Source organism: Myotis yumanensis, unplaced genomic scaffold (genome assembly GCF_028538775.1).
Source record: "Myotis yumanensis isolate MYYU_CA2020_CCGP unplaced genomic scaffold, mMyoYum1.0.hap1 SCAF_4, whole genome shotgun sequence".
Lineage (NCBI taxonomy): Eukaryota > Metazoa > Chordata > Mammalia > Chiroptera > Vespertilionidae > Myotis > Myotis yumanensis.
This window is the reverse complement of record NW_027223755.1, coordinates 58,205,064-58,229,090: the sequence shown is the minus strand read 5'-3', so window position 1 is coordinate 58,229,090 and position 24,027 is coordinate 58,205,064. Positions and strand designations below refer to the sequence as shown.

The following is a 24,027-nucleotide window of genomic DNA, read 5'->3' as shown; positions in this document are numbered from 1 at the left end:
ATAATTTTTATGTGTAAAAGCACTTTACTTAGGAGCATTCAATGGAACACTGTTTTATGATCTTTGCTGGTTTCTCCAAATGTGGTAGAAGTGTCTTTTTCGTGTCTTCTGATTTTTCCTCTTTCAACAATGTTTAGGTCCTTTCTAGTGAGATTATCCAATTAGAAAAACACTACAGAAGTGTGTGTGTGTGTGTGTGTGTGAGGGGGGGTGTTCCTCTGTCCCATCTCTGCACATTTCTCTTTTCTTGCTTCCTAAAGAGAAGACTTCCATTAGAGTTACTGGGGTGTCCTGTCTATATATTAGTTATCAGGGTCCAGTCGTAAAAAAATTTTTTTTCTCTCTCTCTGACCCTCTCCCACGTGGAAGCAAAGAGGAAATAGCCTTGGATGGTCTCTCAGGGCAACTGCCAACGGAGCTCCGGCAGGGACGGTTTGCCTCCAGCCCAAGAAAGAACGTTCCCTCTGGAGGCCTGCGCTGCGGGCGCCCATTCCCTGACGTCCACTCCCGCGGGCCGGTCCGTTGGAGCAGGCGGAGCAGGCGCCCGGCCAAGGGGAGCAACAATCCACCCAGCATGCAGTCGCTCGCCCAGCCCCAGCCCCAGCGGGAGCGCCCCAGCCTCAGCGGGAGCCCTCAGGCCGTGCAGGGAGCCCCGGTGCAAGAGGAGCGCCAAGCCCCGCAGTCAGAGGTCCCAGAGGTCCGGCAGGCTGAGCCTGCAGACAGCACAGAGTTCATGGGAAGCGCCTGGAAAATGGGTGTTCTTTCAGATAGCGTGATCAGGTTTAAAAAACCGAAAAGGAAAAAGGCTAGGGCCATAGCCCCCCTGACCCAAAAGCCGGAAAAAAAGAATGAAACTTTGAAGGAGCACTGCGGCTTGTGCTGTATGGTTATTCCCAGTTGTCAGCGTTTTAATAACATCCACTGCTTCCTGATTTTCTTCTACACGCTGGTGGTCTCTCAGGGTGAGCCTGGAGGGTGGGTGTGGGGTGGGGGGGAAAACAGGGGGCGCTCAGTGTTATCTAAGTGGGGGAGGCAGGAGAGGGGCCAGGTGGTCCAGTTTGAGGCAGCTGCGCTCTCTAATACTGGAAAGGTATGACTAGGATAAAAGCTGGTTAAATGGGCTGCCACCATGGGTTTGGGCTCCTGTCCTCAAACACCTTATTGGCAGTTACCTCTCACAGCGTGGGTGATAGGGGTCTGGCCTCCAGAGAGCCACCTGGAGAGAGTAATTTTGAGTCATTACTGTTGTTTGGTCACCAACCCTGAGAAGCTCAGGGTTGAATTACTTTGGGGATTAAATAAAGTTGAAAACAAGACCTGTGACTGCCAGGTTGTTTCTGCTTCTGACCACAATTTTGAGACACATGGGCCAAGCCATTTCCTTCCTGGATCTTGTTTCCTCGGGTGTGAATACAGGAGGTAGAGTCGGGCTTCAAACAATCTATATGAGAGAACCAGCCGCAACTCAAAGGTGTTCATCTTTGCCCACACAGTTTGAAGAAGAATGTGGTTTTGAATGCCTTGAGAAGGGCATGCATTCCCTACGTGGCCAAGGCCCTCACCACTCCCTTTTCACCTACGTTCTTTACTAGTCTGTATATCCTGATGGTCTTAGAGTTTGCTAAACATGGTATCTTTTTTGTTCTAAGATGCTATGTCGAAATAAGTGTAATAAAAAAAAGTCTAAATGTGCTTAGAATCATATGAGAGGAGCAAATAAATAGTCATTAGTGTTTTTTTCTTGATATCATCAAAGAAGTTTCTCTGAGGAATAGGCATTTGAATTATGCCTTGATAAACAGGTAGAGTTCTGATAGCTGGGAATGTAATTAAGGAGTATTTATTGAATTAATGAATGAATGAATGTAATGTTTTGATGAATAAATACTCAGATACAGGAAAGCCTTGTTTCAGAACAGTGAGTGACTGATTTGGCTGGATGATGGTTTTACCTAAGCACCAAAAAAGGATAATTATACTTATTTTCTTTATTGTCTCAACCCCTCCCCCAGAACTAATATAGTGACTGAGGCAGTAAAGACACTCGATGAATATTTATCGAATACATAAGTAAATAAAAGAGAAGGAAAATACAAACTGTAGCCATATTATGAAGGTCTTTAAATACCCGAGTGAGAATTTTGAAAGGATATTTGTAAAAAGTTGTTTTGGCTATTCTAGATACTTTGGCCTTTTCCACGTGTTGATTTCTATAAAAACTTTTTGGGATTTTAATTGGGATTTCTTTGATTCCATAGATTTGCAGAAAATTGACATCTTAACACTATTGAGTGTTTTCATGCCTGATGATGGTATATCTCTTTTCTTATGTAGGTTTTGTATCCTTCAACCCTGGTAAATCAACTTATTTTCTTAGAATGTTTTATATACATGATCATGTCACCTGTGAGTCAGGACAGTTTTATTTCTTTCTTTCCAATCTGTATGTTTTGTTACACTGGTTAAGACCTCCAATACAATGTTGGATAGAAATTTGAAAAGAGAAGGGTTTTTTTTCTTTCTGTTTTTAGGTAGAAATAATTTAGCCTTTCTCAATTAAATATGTTAACTGTAAGTTTTTTGGAGATGCCCCTTATTAATTTGAGGATGTTACCTTTTATTCTTAGCCGGTTAAGAAATTTTATCATGAATTGGTTTTTAATTTTATCAAGTTTTTTTCCCCTGTGTCTTCTGAGACGGTTATATGATTTTTCTTATTTATTTTATTAATATTATATATTGCATTCTTTTATTTTTTATATTTAACTAACCTTGCATTCCTGGAGTAAACCCTTATTACTAAATTAATATCTTTTGTATATGTTGCTGGATTGAATTTGCCAAAAATTTGTTGTGTTCTCTTCAACAAGGTCTGGATTTTAGCCCTGGAGTGCTCCATGTCAGTCCTAGGGTAAATGGTTGTTGCTTAGACTACATATTTCTATATTCTTTGGCATTCTCTTTACTTCTGAATAGCTAATTCCTTGTTACTTTAATCCTCTGTTACAGTTAATAATTCTTTATAGCAAACTGTCCTTGTTCAAATTACTGTGTGGATTCAGACTATTATGGAATTGGTTTCAGGGGTTAGTCCCATAAATCTACACTAATAAAAGACAGAGATGCTAATTGACCATACCTTCGCTACGCCCATCAGCCAATCAGAAGAGTATGCAAATTAACCCAACAAAGATGGCCGTTAAATTTGCATACTGCAGGCAGGGCGGGGCAGCGTCATCCGCCGCCTGCCCCACCGCGGGATTGGGCCTGCCATGGGCGACCCAGGGAGGCGGGGCAGGCACTGTGGGATAGGGCCTGCCATCTGCCATCTGGGGAGCGGGCCTAAGCCAGCAGGTGGTTATCTCCCGAGGGGTCCCAGACTGTGACAGGGCACAGGTCCGGCTGAGGGACACCCCCCCCACCAGTGCACAAATTTTTGTGCACCGGGCCTCTAGTATATATATAAAAGGATAATATGCTAAGTGTTCATCCGACCGGTACTTATGATGCGCACTGACCACCACGGGGCAGGTGCTCAATGCAGGAGCTGCCAAGCTGCAGTGACTTGGCAGCAGCGGTTCTCGGGTGACTCACCCCAAAACCAGAGAGGAAGGAGTGTGATTCCTCGCAGGACCACACGATTCCACCTTCAGCCATGGGTTATGTTGTTGTTGGGGCACTGTCAGCCCAGAATCTGGTTTGCTGGCACACTTGCGTTTGCATTCCACACCCTGTAAGCAACTTTGTAGAGTGCCCTCTTGCACTCTGGGACCCCTTGGGGTATGTTGGAGAGTTGGCTTTGGCCCGATCCCCACAGGCCAGGCCGAGGGACCCCACCTACCAGAGGGACCCTGCTCACTCTGCGGATGCCCTTTGAGCCACAATGCCACCCCAGGTGCAGCTGGCTGGGGAGGAACTGTGGGAGGTTGGCTCCAGGGTGTGTCTGGCCTGCCTCACCCAGTCCTGTCCCACCAGCCACCTTCTCATTAATTTCCTTTCAATGTGCATAAATCCGTGCACTGGGTCATTAGTATACTCATAAAGATGGGATTTTAGGATTGGTTTTGTTATGCTTTTAATCTTGAGCCAAGTGCTGAGCTCTTTGCCAATGGAAATGGATAGTTATTCTTGGCATGCAGTTGCTTCACAATTCATCAAGTTATCACCATGTTTATTGAGATGAAGTGTCAATTGAAGCATGTATCTTGAAAGCCCAAGCGGCTGCTGCACATTGGTAGTAATGTTGACTATAAGGACTCTGGTGTTGGCTGGAATCTTTTCAGTGCCCCTTAAGAATTTATGCAGAGAAATGGCAAACTCAGATCTCAAATTTCAGTTCAAGTCATGGTCTGAGAATTCAAAAACTCCCATTAAAGTGCTAAATAAAGTAAGCTCTCATTTTATTTATTTAACTGTAGAGCAGATATCTATGTGAATGAAACACATTTAAAAGTATGGGCTAATGAGTTATAAAGACAGTTGAATTTACAATATCACCAGTTTGCCCTGTTACTTCCCCTCTGTTGTGTATCTAAGAAGAGTTGTCAATTTTTTCAGACTGTTCAGTTTGTAACCTGTTAGGATACAGAGGTGACTTCCAAGCTCTTTACATGAAGAGCTAGAATGGTCTATAAGTTTTTGTGTGGACATATATTTTTGTTCTCTGGGATTTATACCTAGGAGTGGAATTGCTGAGTTATATGGTAACTCCATGATTCATTTTATAATTATGTCATAGAATTCTCGTATAAGGGGGGGGGGCAAATAGGTTTACAGTTGTTCATATGGAAAATAATCCAACAATTAATAAATAATAATTCAAGAATATATTCTATTTCATGTACTTACAACTATAAACCTACTTTTGCCCTACTCTGTATGTACTTTATCAGTTTAAGAAAGTTGCCTTTTATTTCCAGTTCATTGAGTATTTTTATTATGAAAGTGTTTGGATTTTGTAAAAATTTTTTCTGCATTCTGATATTCATATGGTTTTTGTTCTTTATTATCTTAATACAGTGAATTACATTGATTAATTTTCATATATTGGAATGAAATTAAGGAGGCCCAGGGCTTTGCACATTTAACTTTGACAAAACATCCTATATAGTAAAACCCTAATTTGCAAATCAACTGAATGGTGGAATGACCAGTTGCTGTGATGCGCACTGACCACCAGGGGCCAGATGGTCGATGCAGGAGCTGTTCCCTGGTGGTCAGTGCACTCCCACAGGGGGAGTGCAGCTCAGCCAGAAGCCGGGCTCACGGTTGGCGAGCACAGCAGCGGTGGCGGGAAGCTCTCCCACCTCTGTGGCAGGCAGACATCCCCTGAGGGGTCCCAGACTGCAAGAGGACACAGGCAGGGCTGAAGGATAAAGTCTAGTGCATGGGATAAAGTCTAGAAACCAAGCCCAAGCTGCTGTGTTCTTTCCCAGTGGGGACATATGGACATGCTTAATTCTTCCAGCAATAATGTGTGAAAACACATACAAAGAGTTGCCCACCAAGAAAGATAACACGAGCCTTGGTGTCCAAGATTTTTGAGGGGTTAGTCTTGTAGGCATGCAGCATCTGTGTGACTAACTTCAGCTACTCAGACTCCATTAACACACCCTCCTCACACATACACCAAAAAAAGGTGTTATCATAAATACATTGTTAACATAAACTAATCAAACCGATACAGCATGGCCAAAGGCTTCAGGCATTCAACAATAGATGTTCACTTTAAATCACATTCTTAGTATAAACTATCTGATCCAATTGGTACTGTGTGGCCCAAGGCTTCAAGCATATAAAAGCACTCTTATCAGGCAGAATATTCAAGGACTCAGAGTCATCTCCCAGGAGACAACCAGAGGTCAGTCTTGAAGACAGGTCTTTTTGAGCAACCAAAGTTTGCTGAGTCAACCCTTTGCTGCAAAGATATAGAAAGCAACTTTGGTGACTTGCAACTGATTTCATGAGAATAGTTAGAAGTCAGATCATTTTAAAATATATATTCTTCAGAAAAATATTATTAACATTTTATTAGAGATAAGTATGGTTAAGAAATTGGTTAAAGTAATGTACCTTTCAAAAATGTTATGAGATAATAAGATGTTTGAAAGTTTTTTTTTTAAATATATATTTTATTGATTTTTTACAGAGAGGAAGGGAGAGGGATAGAGAGTTAGAAACATTGATGAGAGAGAAACATCGATCAGCTGCCTCCCGCACACCCCCTACTGGGGATGTGCCCGCAACCAAAGTACATGCCCTTGACTGGAATCGAACCTGGGACCCTTGAGTCCGCAGGCCAACATTCTATCCACTGAGCCAAACCGGTCAGGGCTGTTTGAAAGTTTTTGATTGAACTTTTAGCTTCACCCATGTAATAAAACTAATTTGTCTATAAATTATAAAAATCATGTAAGTTTTGAGATAGTAATGCCAGCGATGATGAAGGGGGTCTCTGGCTGGAGATAGACCCTGGCCAGAGACAGTAATCTGTGCCTCTAGCTTTTGTCTTGCTTGTAGGAATGAATTCAAACAAGAGACAACAAATAGCAGCAAAAGCATTAAGGGTTTATTTGTAGGAAAGAAATACACTCAGATAGAACCTGAGTGGGCAACTCAGCCGGCCTAAACCAAACCAAGAGCCCTGATGTTTGGAAGTTCAGGGGATTTATACCCCTAGGTTGGAATACCTCTAGGCAAGGAGCAAGTCACCCCATCTCTCACATCTCAAAAAAATATATCTTTAAATTATAAGGCCCTTTCACCCAGGTGTTAGCCACCAGTTAGACCACATCCTGCAGGAGCTCTAAGTCTCTCCTTCTCACATAGTGGTCTGCTGCCTCCATTGTCTATTTTTGGTTTGTTACATCTTTCTCCAAGCCCCAGCTACCTCTCCCAGCTCATATTTACCTTAACTGCCTACTCTAACAGCAGTCTATGCCAAGCATTGAACCAGGAAGAAACAACCAAACCATTCCCAAAGATAGGAACCTGGAATTGGTTATCTGAGCTAACTGAACTTGAAAGCAGCAAAAACAATAGTATTTTGTGGAAAATGGTACACTGGGAATCCATGACATGCAATGACAGAGTTATTTAAAATGTTGCCTGAGATAAAGTTCTTATTGAAGGCAGGACTTTGGAAGACCAAGAGCTTCTACAATTGATGTATATGGTGAAACTTTAGACAGAAATTCTGGGTTTGGCTGACTGACTGCTTCTGACTGTACTGAAAAGTTTACAGAAAGAAAATTAGTTTAGGGCATAATTAGAAAATGTGTGAGTTTCTAGTCACACACTGCATAGTTTGAATAGTACCAACACTAATTCATGGTGGTAGAATTACAACACAATTTGAATTCAGAGATTCACTAGATCACTTATGTGAGAGTTGGGACATTGATTGGAGAAGAGGGGAACCTGGAAATTGGGTGGAACTCAGTGAATCTGAGACCCATCAACCCTGAAATTCCAAGTCTCCTTTCTCAGTAGGAGCAACATTTTCTCCTATGACTGAAAAAAAAACCCCACAAAAAAACAATTTTCTGCTTAAAGACACTGAATTTACCTCACCTGACTTTAGGGAATGCTGATTCCCTCATAACCCACCCCATAACCCTCATGACTAGAATGAGATCCCAGGCTTCCCAGAATAACCAACATACAGGCTTCCCAGAATAACCAACATACAGTCTGTCTTATACACTAAAAATGTGCCTGCTACTTCAGGAAAATTGGTTTGGAGTGTGCAGGGCTACCTCTTCTGAAATGAAGGAAAAGTTTCTTCATTTGTACCATTTACTTCTAAGAAAGAAACATAATCTTACTAGTGGCCTGGTGCATGAAATTTGTGCACATTAAAAGGGAATTAATTAGAGGAAATATTTTAATATTGCTATTTGCCCTTTCTCTGTAATAGAAATGTCAGAGATGAAAGAAAATTAGTAAAATGTATACGAAAATCTTCCTCCTGTCAGAGTCTGGGGCGCGCTGCGGAACCCAGAGTCAAGTCCCCATCCACCCATGCATGCCTTGAAATCACATGAGACCCAGACCCGGCTGGCCCCACCCCCATTGGGTGAGATTCAGACCTGGCCAGCCCCACCCCCGTCAACCTCTGCTGGGCAGGGGGTGCAGCTTCAGATCCTCTGTCAAGCCGCTCCGGGTGAGGAGGTGCAGCCTCAGGTGCCCCATCAAGCCCCGCTGGGTGGGGGGTGTGGCCTGAGGTCCCCCGGCCTGGCATCGGGGCAGGGGGCGTGCCTTCAGGTTCCCCGTCAATCCCCGCCAGACCGGGGTATGGCCTGAGGTCAACCATCAAGCCCCGCCAGGCAGGAGATGCGGCCTCAGGTCCCCCAGTGCCAGGGCGGGGGTCGTGGCCTCAGGTCCCCTGGCTCATGGTCAGGGCAGGGGCACAGCCTGAGGTCCCCCATCAAGCCCTGCTGGGCAAGGCCTCAGGTCCCCTGGTCCGGTGCCTGGGTAGGGGTCATGGCCTGAGGTCCCCCGGCCTGGTGCCAGGGCATAGGGTGTGGGCTAAGATCCCCCATCAAGCCCCGCTGGGTGGAGGGCACAGCCTGAGGTCCACTGGCCTGGCGCCAGGGCGGGGGGACGCAGCCTGAGATCTCCTGTCAAGCCACACCAGACAGGGGTCACAGCCTCAGGTCCCATGCCCCGGGCCAGCACCACACAGCCTCAGGTCCCTGCTGACTGCTCATTAAGGCTAGTTATGGGAACTCAGCCTCCACTGTGGGTGCAGACATCTTGTGTATGGAAACCCTGCCTCTACTATGGGTGCCACCATCTTTGTGACAGTGTGATGATCAATTTGCATATTCCCTCTTTATTAGATAGGACTAGAGACCCAGTGCATGAAATTTGTGCATGGGGCCGAAACCGGTTTGGCTCAGTGGATAGAGCATTGGCCTGCGGACTGAAAGGTCCCAGGTTCGATTCCGGTCAAGGGCATGTACCTGAGTTGCGGGCACATCCCCACTAGGAGATGTGCAGGAGGCAGCTGATCGATGTTTCTCTCTCATCGATGTTTCTAGCTCTCTATCTCTCTCCCTTCCTCTCTGTAAAAAATCAATAAAATATATTTATAAAAAAAAAACAAAACAATAAAGACAAATTTAAAAAAAAAAAAAAAAAAAAAAAAATTTGTGCATGGGGGGTTGTCCCTCAGCCTAGCCTGCACCCTCTCCAATCTGGGACCCCGTGGGGGATGTCCGACTACCTAGGATCGGGTCTAAACCGGCAGTCAGATATCCCTCTCACAATGGGGACTGCTGGCTCCTAACTGCTCACCTGCCTGCCTGCCTGCCTGCCTGATTACCCCTAACCATTTCTGCCTGCCAGCCTGATCACCCCCTAACCACTCCCCTGCCAGCATGATCAAAGCCTAACTGCTCCCCTGCTGACCCAATCGCCCCCAACTTCCCTCCCCTGCTGGCCTGGCCACCCCCAACTGCCCTGCCCTAACAGCCTGATTGCCCCCAACTTCCCCCTCCTGCAGGCCTGGTCGTCCCCAACTGCCCTCCCCTGCTGGCCTGGTCACCCCTAACTGCCCTCCCCTACTGGCCTGATCACCCACAACTGCCCTCCCCTGCTGGCCATCTTGTGGCTGTGGGCACCGACATCTTTGAGGGCGTGGCAGTCAGTTAGCATATTCCCTCCTTATTGGCTTGGGTGCCACCATCTTTGTGACGGTGTGACGGTCAATTGGCATATTTTCTCTTTATTAGATAGGATGTGCCTATGGTTTTTGAAGGTGGAAGTACACTATGGTACACTTAGGGGAGTCCCAGAAAAAATAGAGGAAAAGGGAAGTCCTCCTAGTGGGCAGAATATTGGGTAGTAAAATTTGATTGTATTTCCTAGAAACCATACTGCCATTGTCTAATGCAGAGGTCCTCAAACTACGGCCCGCGGCCCACATGCAAATACAAATATTGTATTTGTTCCCGTTTTGTTTTTTTACTTCAAAATAAGATATGTGCAATGTGCATAGGAATTTGTTCATAGTTTTTTTTTTAAACTATAGTCCGGCCCTCCAACGGTCTGAGGGACAGTGAACTGGCCCCCTGTTTAAAAAGTTTGAGGACCCCTGGTCTAATGGGTTGACCATTTGGTAAGTAGGAGTGCTGGGTAGGTGGTATGTCTATCTGAATGGGCAGAATTATCCTAAACAAATATTCATCAAATAAATTCATTGCAGAGGAAGCTTTCAATAATGATGTAGATAGGTAACCACCCTCTGAATATTAGTCAGCTTCTTTTCCCATCATTATATTAGTATGTCTTGTTCAGAGGGCTCATGTTTATGATGATAATTGTATCAAGAATGGAAGTTATACAAGAGTTGAATGCATGGATTTATCTTCACCAGAGCTGACCTAGCTATTGCACTACTGAGTGCCTGTCTTGCCAACCAGGAAAAGTCAACATAATCCAGGAAATGGCTCCATACCCTAGTGAAATCAACCAGCTACCTAGAGGCAAGTTGATTACATCACCTGCTTCTACTATGGAGTGGACAATAATTTCTTCTCACTGAAATAGATATTTGTTTTGCATATGGGTTCTTTTACCACCATGGTTCTGCCAAAACTAACTATACTTGGACTTAATGAATGCCTTATACACCATCTTGATCATCTTACATATTATCACATTACTTTTAATGAAGGAATTCATTTTATAGCAAAAGAAGTATAGAGAGTTCATGTTCATGGAATTCACTGATCTTACTACATATCTTAATAACCAGAAACTCTTGGCCTTATAGATAATTATAATGTCCCACTAAAAACTCAGAGAAGGCTCCAGCTAGGAGACAACAATAAAAACGTTTAGGGTGCTGTATATGCTTTGAAATAACCTATACATGTTATGTGAGATTGAGAGGTATAAGAGGCAGTAAATAGGGAAGAAGGGGTTTATTAATATCAATTGGGTCTCATAACCATTTAGAGAAATAAAAACTGTAGCAACTATGCATTTTTCTCTTTCATGTTAGTTTCATGTATACACACACAAACATGTACATACTTGTGTATTCCAAATTTTTATTTTTTGCATTCTCTTTCCCTTACTATTTTATAAAAGAGTATTATAGGTGATAACTTTATAACTTCACCTCTAAGTTACAGAATATTCCTAAATTAGAAGGTTAATTAATACCCTAACCCCAGAGATGGACACTGTTACTGACAGAACATTCATTGCCTTGGCCATTATCCTTCTGGGCCACATGTAAAATGAGAGTTGAAAAAAATTCTTCTCTTGAATGCAGCAAAGTTTTTATATCTTGTTTCCTGCTGCTCTCAGTCTGTTCAAGTGTTGTGATTCTAAGTTGGATTTATGGTGTCTTTTGCAATACAATTCCCTCACAACTTTAGTTGGGCCTATGATATGTTTGCTTAGTTACTTGTTTATATCTTTTATGCCATTCTATACCACTTATTCCTTTGCAATTTAGTTTTTATGTTAAAGAAAATCCATTCATGTTTGTGATTGAACCAGAAGAAGGGTTAACATTACCTTGAGATGGATATGGTGACTGATTGGACTATGTGTCTCCCTTTTTTTTGGGGGGGGGGGGGGGGGAAGAGTAAGAAAGTCTTTGTAAGAACAATTGAAACATGTTAGGAAGAAGCATAATTTTGTTGCTATTAATTTGGTATGGAAGTTTAAATATGGGGAAAAGGGTGAAAATGTATCATGAACAGTCTAACGGGTGAACTTTGCGAGTTGTTTGTTGACCATAAACTCCATTGTTCCCCTCTAGAATTCTTCTTATTTTCGAGGAGAATGGTGGCCTATAAATGACCTTACCAGATTTCCTTGCCAGCTGCTTCACCTCCATGTTACTAGTAAGAAGCTGTGGCAGTAGACTTGAAAAAAAAAAGCAAAGGGAAACCTATTTTTTTGTTTTCTGCTCCCTCTTTCTGGTGATATTTTTGGCAACAGCAGCAATCCTGGGGCTGTGAAGGCTCCAGGATGTATGGTCAGTAATCAGTGCAGCTCCATCAGCAGCAGCAATGGTGATTCAGGAACACAATTCTCATGGGCTCGGGCTCTCGCAACTGGAAGAGCAGCAGGAGCAGCAGGTGATGGTGAGCTAGCTCTGACATTAGCATGAGTGTGGGTCCTGACTTCCTGCCTAAAGGGTAGTGAGTGCAGGTCCAGCAGCAGCGGCTGTGGCTGCAGACCCCTGCAGCTGCCCATGCTCCGGCAACTTTGATTATGTAGATATCCTGAGTTTTGGTTAGTAACTATTTTCCCTTTCCAATCCAACAAAATGAATTATGTACTTTGTTAACAACCTCTATGTCAATTTCTTTTTGTTTCAAACATTTAGTGTGATTATTTTCCCCCAGTTAGATGCTGAGTGATGGACATGGGCATATATGATACCATTTATTTCATGTTCAAGAACATGACAAACAGTAGTATTGTTCAAGGATGTACACACATTGTCAAAAATGCGTTAAGAAGGCTAGGAAATGGTGAACTTCAAGTATAGGATATGGGTTATGGAAGGAGAGAGAAGAATATGTTTGGGAGTACATGTTGGACTCCAACTATTTTGATAATGTTTTATTTTCTGTTCTGGATGATAGATATTATATTGTCATTTATTCATTTTTATTATTGAAATATACATCAAAATAAATATTAGTACTGAGATGATTGAAAACATCATATTCTTCATAAATTACTCATGAATATAGTCTTTTAAAAATAGATACAGTAATTCCATTGGCAAATATTTCATAGAGGTTAAAGCTTATTAGTGTTTTAGAAAAGGGATCATTTTGTGCTCATAAATTTTAAACATTCAGAATAAGGTGAAATAAATTTAACTCACTGTAAATTAAGTTTCGCTTTGTAATGATTACAATGGTGAGCTGTTTTGTCTCTTAAAATGCATATTATTGTGTTGTTTTTTTTCTTTCTACGTTTTAGGTATGGTGATTGGTCTTATAGATGTAAGCCTTAACACATTTCAGAGGCACAGTGGTCTGAAAACCATTGAAAGTATTGTGTTGTCATCGAGTTATGATATTTCATCTTGCCTGGTAGTAGTGTTTATAGCATACTATGGAAGGAAAGGAAACATTCTAAAATGGATTACAGTTTCCTCCTTTTTAGTAGGATTTGGATCACTTTTATTTGCTTTTCCATACTTTCATGGTGAAAATTATCAATTGGACATAGAAATTGAAGGTAAGATTTAAATGTTACTGTCATACATCAAATAATTGTTCCTTTAAATCATTGCCTCTAGGACCTTAAAATAGATTGTGATACTTGTCTGTCCGTATACCCATCCACCTGTATCTATTTATATGATAGAGTTTATTAAGCTAATTAATTGTAGCTCCCTAGTAATATATATCCATTCTTCCATCTTCTCAGGATCATATTACCTTTCATGTAAGAGATGGGCTTAGGAAGAACAAAGACTACTTTGTGATAATTATTTTTGTGAAATTGTTTTTCTTTTATCAATTTTTATATATGTTTATTGAGAACTTTAGTAATTCCTCATTTGTTCCACAATGTGCTTTAATTAATCCATTTGTTTTGACTTCAAAACACTGACACACAAGCACAAATACGAACATAAAAAACTTACACAGAAAAAGAAAGGTCAGACATTTTCTAGCTACTCCTCCCACTTCAAAATGGGAGCTGCCCTTTGACATTTTCATACACCTATCTATGCAGATATATTGCTTTATTTAAATGTTTATCTCTTACATAACCAATTTTCTACTCTGTTCACACATTAGTGTGTGTGTGTGTGTGTGTGTGTGTGTGTGTGTGTGTATAGAATTTCTATGTTCTCTTTGAAACAGTCCATTTACCACCACCTGCCACTCTCTTTCTCCGCTTCCCTCATCCCATCACAGTTTTCCATACCTGGGACAAGTCGATCTTCAGGCCTGCTTCAGTCAACAAGCAGGTGTCATATTCCATCAAATCATTTAGCAGTTAAAACTGAAATTTCTTCATTAGTCTGTAAAAACACTTGTATCGCACTCTGATCTTTAGTTTCTAGATTTTTACATGTGATTGGCCACCCAACATTCCCATGGTTGCAGTGAACTGACTCTTCACTGAGAACTTCCTAAATATCTATTATCCCACTCTCTGGTTATTCCCACTCATTCTTCCAACTCACTAATATAATTAAAACCACAGTTCTTTTATTACCTTCAGTCTATTAACATCTACTTTCTTCCTTGATCAGACTCTCCTTGTTGTCCCTTTCTTTAATTTATATTCCTTATCTGAACTAATAAAAGACAAACATGCAAATTGACTGTACCTTTGCTATGCCTTAAGCCACGCCCACCAGCCAATCAGAGAGACTATATGCAAATTAACCCAACCAAGATGACGGCTAGCAGCCACGGAGCTGGAGCAAGCAGGAGGCTTGGTTGCCCCAGTGATAGAGGAAGCTAAGCTTCCCACCTGCTGTGGTTGGCTCGGAGCTCCACTCAAGGCAACAAAGTTTCAATTATAGAAGCTTAATAAACCCCAGATACCTGCTTTCAGCTGGCTGTGGCCACGGAGCTGGAGTGAGCAGGAGGCTTGGGTTGCCCCTGGCAATGGAGAAAGCCAAGCTTCTCGCCTGCCCTGTCCCCAGCTCTGAGCTCTACTCAAGACTACAAAGTTTCAATTATGGAAGGTAAATAAATCCCAGAATTTAAAAGAAAATAAAAAAAGGAGAGTCTGGGAGCTTCCATCGCTGGGGGGCTTGGCCAGCCTGAAAATGGCCCTCAGCCCCTCACCCAGACAGGCCAAATCTCCATGGGGTGAGGGTCCCCACTGGGGGGGCCTTGACCAGCCTGCAAACAGCCATCAGCCCCTCACCCAGGCTGGCCAGGCACCCCAGTGGGAACCCCATCCTGAAGGGGGTGTGACCAGCCTGCAAACACCCATCAGCCCCTCATCCAGGCTGGCCAGGCACCCAAGCGGGACCCCAACCCTGATCTGGGACACCCTTCAGGACAAACCAGCCAGCCCCCTCCCGTGCACCAGGCTTCTATCCTATATAATAAAAGGGTAATATGCAAATTGACCCTAACAGCAGAACGACTGGGAATGACTGGTCACTATGACACACACTGACCACCAGGAAGCAGATGCTCAATGCAGGAGCTGCCCCCTGGTGGTCAGTGCGCTCCCACAGGAGGAGCTCTGCTCAGCCACAAGCCAGGCTGATGGCTCCCAGCACAGCGTTGGTAGCGGGAACCTCTCCCGCCTCCTCAGCAGCACTAAGGATGTCCGACTGCAGCTTAGGTCTGCTCCCTGCTGGTAGTGGACATCCCCTGAGGGCTGCCGGGCTGCCAGAGGGATGCCTGACTGCCAGCTTGGGCCCGATCCCCCAGGGAGCGGGCGTAAGCCAGCAGGTGGACATCCTTCGAGGGGTCCCAGACTGCAGGAGGGCATAGGCCAGGCTGAGGGACTCCTCCGAGTACACAAATTTTTGTGCACCGGGCCTCTAGTTATAAAATATTAATTATTTCAAACATACTCTAATCATAATTCTAAGATCCCTGTCCCATTGTCCTTTTTTGTTCCTGGCTGGAAATTTTTTTTCCTCTTTACTGATTAAGGTATTACAAATGTGTCCTTATCCCCCCATTGTCCCCCCCCATTGTCCCCCCCCCATACCCTCACTCAAGCCCTCTCCCCCCTGGTGTCTGTATCCATTGGTTATGCTTATATGCATGCCTACAATTCCTTTAGTTGATCTCTCCCCCCTGACCCCCACCCTCCCCTACCTTCCCTCTGAGGTTTGAGCATCTGATTGATGCTTCTCTGTCTCTAGATCTGTTTTTGTTCATCAGTTTATGTTGTTCATTATAAGCCACAAATAAGTGAGATCATGTGACATTTATCTTTCTCTCACTGGCTTATTTCACTTAGCATAATGTTCTCCAGCTCCATCCATGCTGTTGCAAATGGTAGGAGTTCCTTCCTTTCTATAGCAGCGTATTTTTCCATTGTGTAGATGTGCCAAAGTTTTCTAATCCACTCATCTGCTGATGGGCACTTAGGCTGATTCCAAATCTTAGCTATTGCAAATTGTGCTGCTATGAACGTAAGGGTGCATATGTCCTTTCTGATTGGCGTTTCTGGTTTCTTGGGATATATTCCTAGAAGTGGGATCACTGCGTCAAATGGGAGTTCCATTTTTAGTTTTTTAAGGAAACTCCGTACTGTTCTTCACAGTGGCTGCACCAGTCTGCATTCCCACCAGCAGTGCACAAGGGTTCCTTTTTCTCCACATCCTCACCAGCATTTGTCATTTGTTGATTTGTTAATGATAACCATTCTGACAAGTGTGAGATGGTACCTCATTGTCATTTTGATTTGCACCTCTCTGATGATTAGTGACTTTGAGCATGTTTCATATGTCTCTTGGCCTTTCTCATGTCCTCGTTCGAAAAGTATCTATTTAGGTCCATTGTCCATTTTCTATTGGGTTGTTTGTCTTCCTTTTGTTGAGTTGTGTGAGTTCCCTGTAAATATTGGAGATCAAACGCTTATTGGAGATATTGTTGGCAAATATGTTCGCCCATGCAGTGGGTTTTCTTGTTGTTTTTTTGATGGTTTCCTTTGCTGTACAGAAGTTTTTTATTTTGATGTCATCCCATTTGTTAATTTTCCCTTTAGTTTCCATTGCCCTAGGAGTGGTATTGGTGAAGAATAGCTGGAAAATTTTTGATCCAACTAGTTATCTTTCCTGCACTGTTGAGGAACATTTTAGAGAAAAATCACACAAAAAAAGGATAGGTTAGTTAGTTCCACAGTGAAGTTCTTACTGTTAACCTCAATTATGCTCTTACATGGATCCATTCTCCTGACATTTTTTTTTTTAGTCTACTCTCTTTCATTATTCACAACTTTCCTCTTGTTTTCGTTAGTTTGGGCTACTATAACAAAAATATTATAGGCTGGGTGGCTTAAACAACAGAAATTTATTTCTCACAGGCTGAGAGTTCAAGGTCCAGGTGCCTGCCAATTTAGTTCCCGGTAAGCACCCTCTTCTTGGTATGCCCTCATATGGTTGTAGCCAAGAAAGAGAGGGAGAGCAAGCTCTCTAGTGTTTCATCTTTTAAAGGCACTAATCCCATTTATGAATATTCTACTTTCATGACTTAATTACCTTCCAAAGGTAATTACATTGGGAATCACATTGGGAATTTGGGTTTCAATATATGAATTGTGGGGGGATACAAACATTCAGTTAATAGTACTCAATATCTTCTGTATTGGATAGAAAATACATGCTATAAGAGAAAATTGCCTCAATTTCTTACCATAGAAACTATAACTCCACCTATATTTTCATGTTTACATTCCTTACTTCTTCATTCCTGTTAAAATGGAAGAGCTATCCTCCTGCTAAACATCCTGTTCTTTCTTACCTACTTGGGAACTTTATTCCAATGATGATCTGTACCTCCTTCTGCAAATTCCTCTCTTTTTTTGGTGCTACTCATTGGCACCCAAGTTCTTCCCATTCTTTTTTTTTTAATTAAATCTTTATTGTTCAGATTATTACATTGGTTCCTCTTTTTTCCCACCATAACTCCCCTCCACCCAGTTCCCACCCCACCCTCCACCCTCACCCCCCACCCACTGTCCTCATCCATAGGTGCACGATTATTGTCCAAACTCTTCCCGCACCCCCCACACTCCTTTCCCCCCCAAGAATAGTCAGTCCATTCCCTTTCTATGTCCCTGATTCTATTATAATCACCAGCCTATTGTGTTCATCAGATTATTTATTCACTTGATTTTTAGATCCACTTGTTGATAGATGTGTATTTGTTGTTCATAATTTGTATCTTTACCTTTTTCTTCTTCTTCCTCTTCTTGAAGGATACCTTTCAGCATTTCATATAATACTGGTTTGGTGGTGATGAACTCCTTTAGCTTTTTCTTATCTGTGAAGCTCTTTATCTGACCATCACTTCTGAATGATAGCTTTGCTGGATAAAGTAATCTTGGTTGTAGGTTCTTGGTATTTATCACTTTGAATATTTCTTGCCACTCCCTCTGGCCTGCAAAGTTTCTGTTGAGAAATCAGCTGACAGCCGTATGGGTATTCCCTTGTAGGTAACTGACTGTCTTTCTCTTGCTGCTCTTAAGATTCTCTCATTGTCTTTTGCTCTTGGCATTTTAATTATGATATGTCTTGGTGTGGTCCTCTTTGGATTCCTTTTGTTTGGGGTTCTCTGCACTTCCTGGACTTGTAAGTCTATTTCTTTCACCAGGTAGGGGAAGTTTTCTGTCATTATTTCTTCAAATAGGTTTTCAATATCTTGCTCTCTCTCTACACTTCTGGCACCCCTATAATTCTGATGTTGGTACACTTGAAGCTGTCCCAGAGGCTCCTTACACTATCTTCGTATTTTTGGATTCTTTTTTCATTTTGCTTTTCCGGTTGGGTGTTTTTTGCTTCTTCGTATTTCAAATCTTTGACTTAATTCTTGCAATCCTCTGGTCTGCTGTTGGGAGTCTGTATAATATTCTTTATTTCAGTCAGTGTATGCTTAATTTCTAGTCGGTCCTTTAGCACAACATCGAGGGTCTCACTATATTTCTTGAGGATCTCACTACATTTATCAGCGGTTTCTAGAAAATTCTTGAAAAACCCAAAAAGTGTGGTTTTGAACTCTATATCCAGTAGTTTGCTTTCCTCCATTTCTGTCATTTGTGTCCTGTTTCTTTGTCTCGGCATTTTTTATGCTTCGCTGTGTCGATAGAGTCGTTTTCTGTGCTAAGTGTCCCAATTACCTGAGGTAGACACTCTTGGTGCACTCCCTTGTGGGCTTTGTGCACAGTCTTGTTGTAGTTAAGCCTTGATTGTTGTAGGTAAAACTGGGAGGATTTAACCTCCAGGGCAATTGGCTGTGAGAATCAGCTGTGTCTGCAGTGGGAGAACTTCTGTGCTGAAGACACCCTTATGGGGCAAGACTTGCTTCAGTGGGGCTTTGGTGCTCACTGCGTCTGCCCCCTGAGTGTGTCCCTTATAGATCTGAGGAGTTGTAATTGGATGGTCCCACTCTGACCACCGGGCACACTGACTCTTGGATCTAAGGAGATGCTAATCTAGCCTTTGCCTGAGGCTACCCAGCAGAAGCCAGCTGTAAAGCAATGCAAGTTGCCCTGGAGCCTTGAGGCAGCTGCAGTTTGTTAAGTTATTTTCAGATTACAAAGGGCCAGGCCTTTCATATGCAAAAGCCTCCGTGCAAGGCTTGGGCGGGGTGGGGTCCCAGGGGATCAACAGGGCGGGCCGAGTGAGCGAGCAGTATGGCTGCTCTCAGTCCTGCCTTCAGAGGTCCTGGCAATCACAGCAAGTGCCTCCAAGAGAAAGCTGCCCTCGAGTTCCGACTGATGCCAGACAGTCCCGTTTCTCCCGTATGAGTCTGGGTCCCCAGAGGCTCGCCCGGAACTGGAGCTCAGAGCCTGAGACTCCCTCCCGATTGAAAAAGACAATTGTGTCCTCAGCCACCAGCCCTCTCCGCATGCACATCTGCACCTTTGTATTTACTTCAGCACCGCACCTCCTCTGAGTCTCGGTATGCTTTTCTCTTTCCTTCTAGTTGTAGAAATTCCACTCAGCCAGCCTTCCTGTGGTTTTGGATGATGTCCGTTATGTCTTTTAGTTGTATTTTTGAAGTGGTTGTGCGAGGCAGCAATCTCCAGTGTTTACCTATGCCGCCATCTTGGTTTTTTTCTCTTCCCATTCTTAAAAAGCAAAAACAATAATAGAAATAACTTGCAGTCCTCTTTTTATCACTTTGTAAAATCTCATCATTTTCATTGACAAATATTTTGAAAGACATGGCCAAGTTTTCTGACATTATTTCATATTCTTTTTTCAACCCACTAGAGCATGGCTTGAACCCTAAGCATTGCAATGAACTTATTTTCACAAAGCCACCAACATAATTCATGCTATTTAACATAATTAAAACTTTTGACGTTTTATAGTTCTTGAACTATCAACAGTGTTTGTAGTACTGACTGTTCCCTTCTTCTTGAAACTATAGTCCAAACAAAAGATTTGTTTAATATGAAGGAAGGTGCTAAAAGATTAGTTTTATTCTATTTGTGGAAAAAATTTGCTTTCAGATATTGGATAGCAGGAATATCAGGACCATAAGCCCTAGGAAAAAGAAACTAACAAGCCAAATTTTCTAGGAGGAGGCAAAAGTAGTAGACTAGGGATATATTTGATTAAGGAAGGTGAAGAACCTCCTTAAGTTTAATAATCATGAATTCAAAGTGAGTTTTGCATGGTTGTGTGTTTTCCTATGGCCACATTCAGTTTTTAAAGTGTAGGTGTAGAGTAAGGAGAAGAGTTTAACTTGACTAGGGTTGCAATTTCATTGAGGGATTGCATGACACACAAGAGAGCAAGGCATTTAAAAGTGTTACGATAACAACGAAAGAAGTAAGGGTATAAAGGGACGTTGAGATAGTGAAAAGGAACAAGATCAATAGATTATATAGGTCCTGGTGGGTTTTAGGGATTGGTGACATTGGGTTACTAGAAGGAGTGAGCTAGAAAGGTAAAGATCTTCATAGGATGCTTTAAATTGCAATTAAAGAAGTTTTGTAGTTCATTGTGTTTGCAAGTTTAAATTGAATAGCTTTATACCTGCTAAGTGGAGTTCAATTAAATGGGAAGAAAGCAGTTCAAGGAACTCACTGGCTGGGTGTTGATACTGATATGTCTATATAAAATTAAATTATCAGTAATTTGAATAAACATTCTAGAGACCTCCTCCTATTTAACATGGAATCAAATATTCCATATGAATACTGAACCAGCTGAAATTTTTCATTAGTGTACTATTTTGCAATCTACACATTAACCAGCTTTTCACAGTAATATTTTCAGAACATTTGTTAAGTTCCAATCAAATATATACAATCAAAATGATCTAATAGCATTGTTTAGATCTACCAGGCTAATAACAAAAGCAATTCTAACAAACATTTATTTACTATTGTTTTATAAACATGTGAATAAAAAAAGCTTAAGAAATAGACTGTCCTGTAAAGAAATTTAAAATCTAGTGGATTATTATATAATGACTAACAAAAACTTTCATTGTGTAATACAGTGATTTTCAGCCTTTTTCATCTCATTGCACATATAAACTAATTACTAAAATTCTGTGGCACTCCAAAAAAATACACTTTTTGCCAACCTGGTGGAGTAAAGGGGGGTCAGTAGGAAAAAAGGGGGCTATCTGTAATACTTTCAATAATAAAGATCCCAAATTGTAAAAAAAGAAGAGAACACAAAGTTACAGAAACAAAAATAAATAGGTATAATTTTGATTCATCACACTGAATGGCTACTATTGTGTTGGCTATTGTCATTTGTTTATTTGACAATCTAAAGGAAAAGAGGTCAGTGCCCCTGACTACTCAGGTATTGCATGTTTTAAAAATTCTTATGGTGCACTCATTAAAAATCACTGGTATAATGCCTGTCCTTTTGGACCTATGTTTTAGAATTTAGTGAGTATAAAATGGAAAATTATTTTAATCAGAGTGCCACACAAGGTTAATTGTCAGAGAAGTGGATATAGAACTAAGCTCAGTAGGTAATCTTTAATAATTCAGATCATCTAAAAAGGATACTTTTATCCTAGTCAAAAGTCAGAGTTACCAGATGCCAAATTTAAGATATGTATATTTACCTATGCAAACAAGTATGTATATACATATAGTCATACATATACATTTATGTTTGGTTTATGTATAATATTTGCATCTTTTTCAGTATTCCCACAAATTTTATTTTATCATTCCATTTTCCTGAGAACATGTTGATTAATTGTACAGCTATTACATTCAATGTAAATGAAATCTTAACTAAAAGAAAAAAGTATAATGGTGGAAATATCTTGTAAAAGGTAAAATATTTCATAAAATACACTGTGTATTTGTTGTATGTTTAAGTTTTGACTCATTTAACAAAAATTTTAAATTATCCTTTCAAAAGTTATTTGCGAAGAAAAGATTTCCGATGATTGCAAGAAATCCTTTTCAAGCTACGCAATGTATGTAACTTTCATCATGCTTGGGCAGACTATGCAGGGAATAGCAGGAATTCCTCTTTATATCCTTACAGTACCCTTTCTTGATGACAGCATTGACGAACACTCAATTGGTACTTATCTAGGCAAGTTATTTTTCCTTATTTTTATTGAGCTTCTATATTTTGCTGTGCATATCTAAACTGATATACAGGTGCTAATTATTGGCTTTTATAATAACACTAGTAGCCTGGTGCACAAAATTCGTGCATGAGGGGCGGGAGTGTCCCTCAGCCTGGCCTGCACCCTCTCCAATCTGGGACCCCACAGGGATCGGGCCTAAACCGGCAGTCGGACATCTCTTACAATCTGGGACTGCTGGCTCCTAACCGCTCACCTGCCTGCCTGCCTGATCGCTCCTAACCACTCTGCCTGCTGGCCTGGTTGCCCCCAACTTCCCCCCCTTCCAGCCTGATCACCCCTAACTGCCCCCCGCCGCCAGCCTGATCGTGCCCAACTGCCCCTCCTGCTGGCCTGATCACCCCCAACTGCCCCCCCTCCCCTGCTGGCCTGCTTGCCCCCAACTGCCCTCCCTTCCTTGCCTGATTGCCCCTAACCTCCTCTGCCTCTGCCCCGCCACCATAGCTTTGTCCAGAAGAATGTCCGGAAGGTCTCCCGGTCTAATTAGCGTATTACTCTTTTATTAGTATAGATTGTAATAAATGGTAACTGGTATGTTTAACTTCAAAATCACATTGAGCCACTTAATTCTGAAAAGCTGCTTGAGATTTGGAATTGTAAACAAGTCATCTGAAGGCCACCCTAAAAGATATAGAGCAATAGAAAAAATACATTCTTAAGTAATTAAAACTATAATCTTTCCATATATATATATCATATCAAATTATATAGGCTGCAGTTCATTTTTCTAGAAAAAAAATCTCAAAATAACCAGACTGAATTTCTTGAGTAGATGTATGTTTAAACTTATGGGATATGTGTAGGAAGTTGCTGTCATCATGTCCATAAGGGAAAATAAATGCCTCTTCAGTACTAGATTCAGTGTGGTGCTAAAATAGTGATCATTGTTCTAAGTTCTTTACATAAATTAACTCACTAATCTTTGAGAGGAGCTCTGATATTTTGAATTTAATGAAAACAATCTCATTCATCTTTTCAAGGAAAGAAGTGATATGCTATTTAATTGACCACAGAGTAGTATCCTCAGTTCACAGTGTTTTATGCTAATGTATTCTGCAATAAGTAACGCTGAGGTTTATCTCAGAATAATCTGTACTTCCTTATATTACAATAGCTTCTAGTCCTAGTAGATCATCTATTTGTACATCTATTTAACTATCATATGTGAAAAAAAATAAAGTTGTTTTTTATACTTATTGTGAAGGTGACATAAAATAAAATAGTATTTTGTGTCAAAATAATAATTTCCCTTCAGAGGTAAGGAAAGGCATGCCAATAAACTAAGATGTCTGATATTCATATATATGCTTTTAGAAAAAAAAATTGCTGTGATTTATTAGTCTTAGCTGAGGGTAGAAACAAATACATTTGTTTTACTTTTGGTTCTATAGAATAGCAATCAGAACTCACATATATGTACTGCAGAGAGAAGTTTACTTTATTGCCTGCCACCTCTTGTCACCCTGGCAGCTAAATGAAAGATGCAAAGGGGACGAGAATGTATCATTATAAAGTAAAATCTTGTGTTAGTACCACAAATTAAAGTGAAATATGGTGTATTTCATTTATATTAAATGCAAATGCAGTGGGACCTTGACTTACGAGTGTCCCGACTAACGAGTTTTTTGAGATACCGGCTGTCTCTCGGCTGATTTTTTACAGTGAGTTGATAGAGTAATTTGAGTTAACGAGCTCCTTAATGAGCTCCTTAACGAGCTCGGTCTCGGAACGAATTAAACTCGTA

The 24,027-nt window shown here is 41.5% G+C and overlaps 1 protein-coding gene across 1 annotated transcript in view; it reads left to right on the top strand.

The window, feature by feature from the left end:
• Positions 1 to 751: 751 nt before the first annotated feature.
• SLCO6A1 (solute carrier organic anion transporter family member 6A1) overlaps positions 752 to 24,027 on the top strand; it is an 81,640-nt gene continuing 58,364 nt past the window's right edge. The window contains exons 1-3 of the mRNA XM_070413743.1: positions 752 to 962; positions 12,964 to 13,224; positions 22,049 to 22,228. Coding sequence (XP_070269844.1) covers positions 752 to 962; positions 12,964 to 13,224; positions 22,049 to 22,228 — 652 coding nt within the window. The remainder of the gene's footprint in view (positions 963 to 12,963; positions 13,225 to 22,048; positions 22,229 to 24,027) is intronic.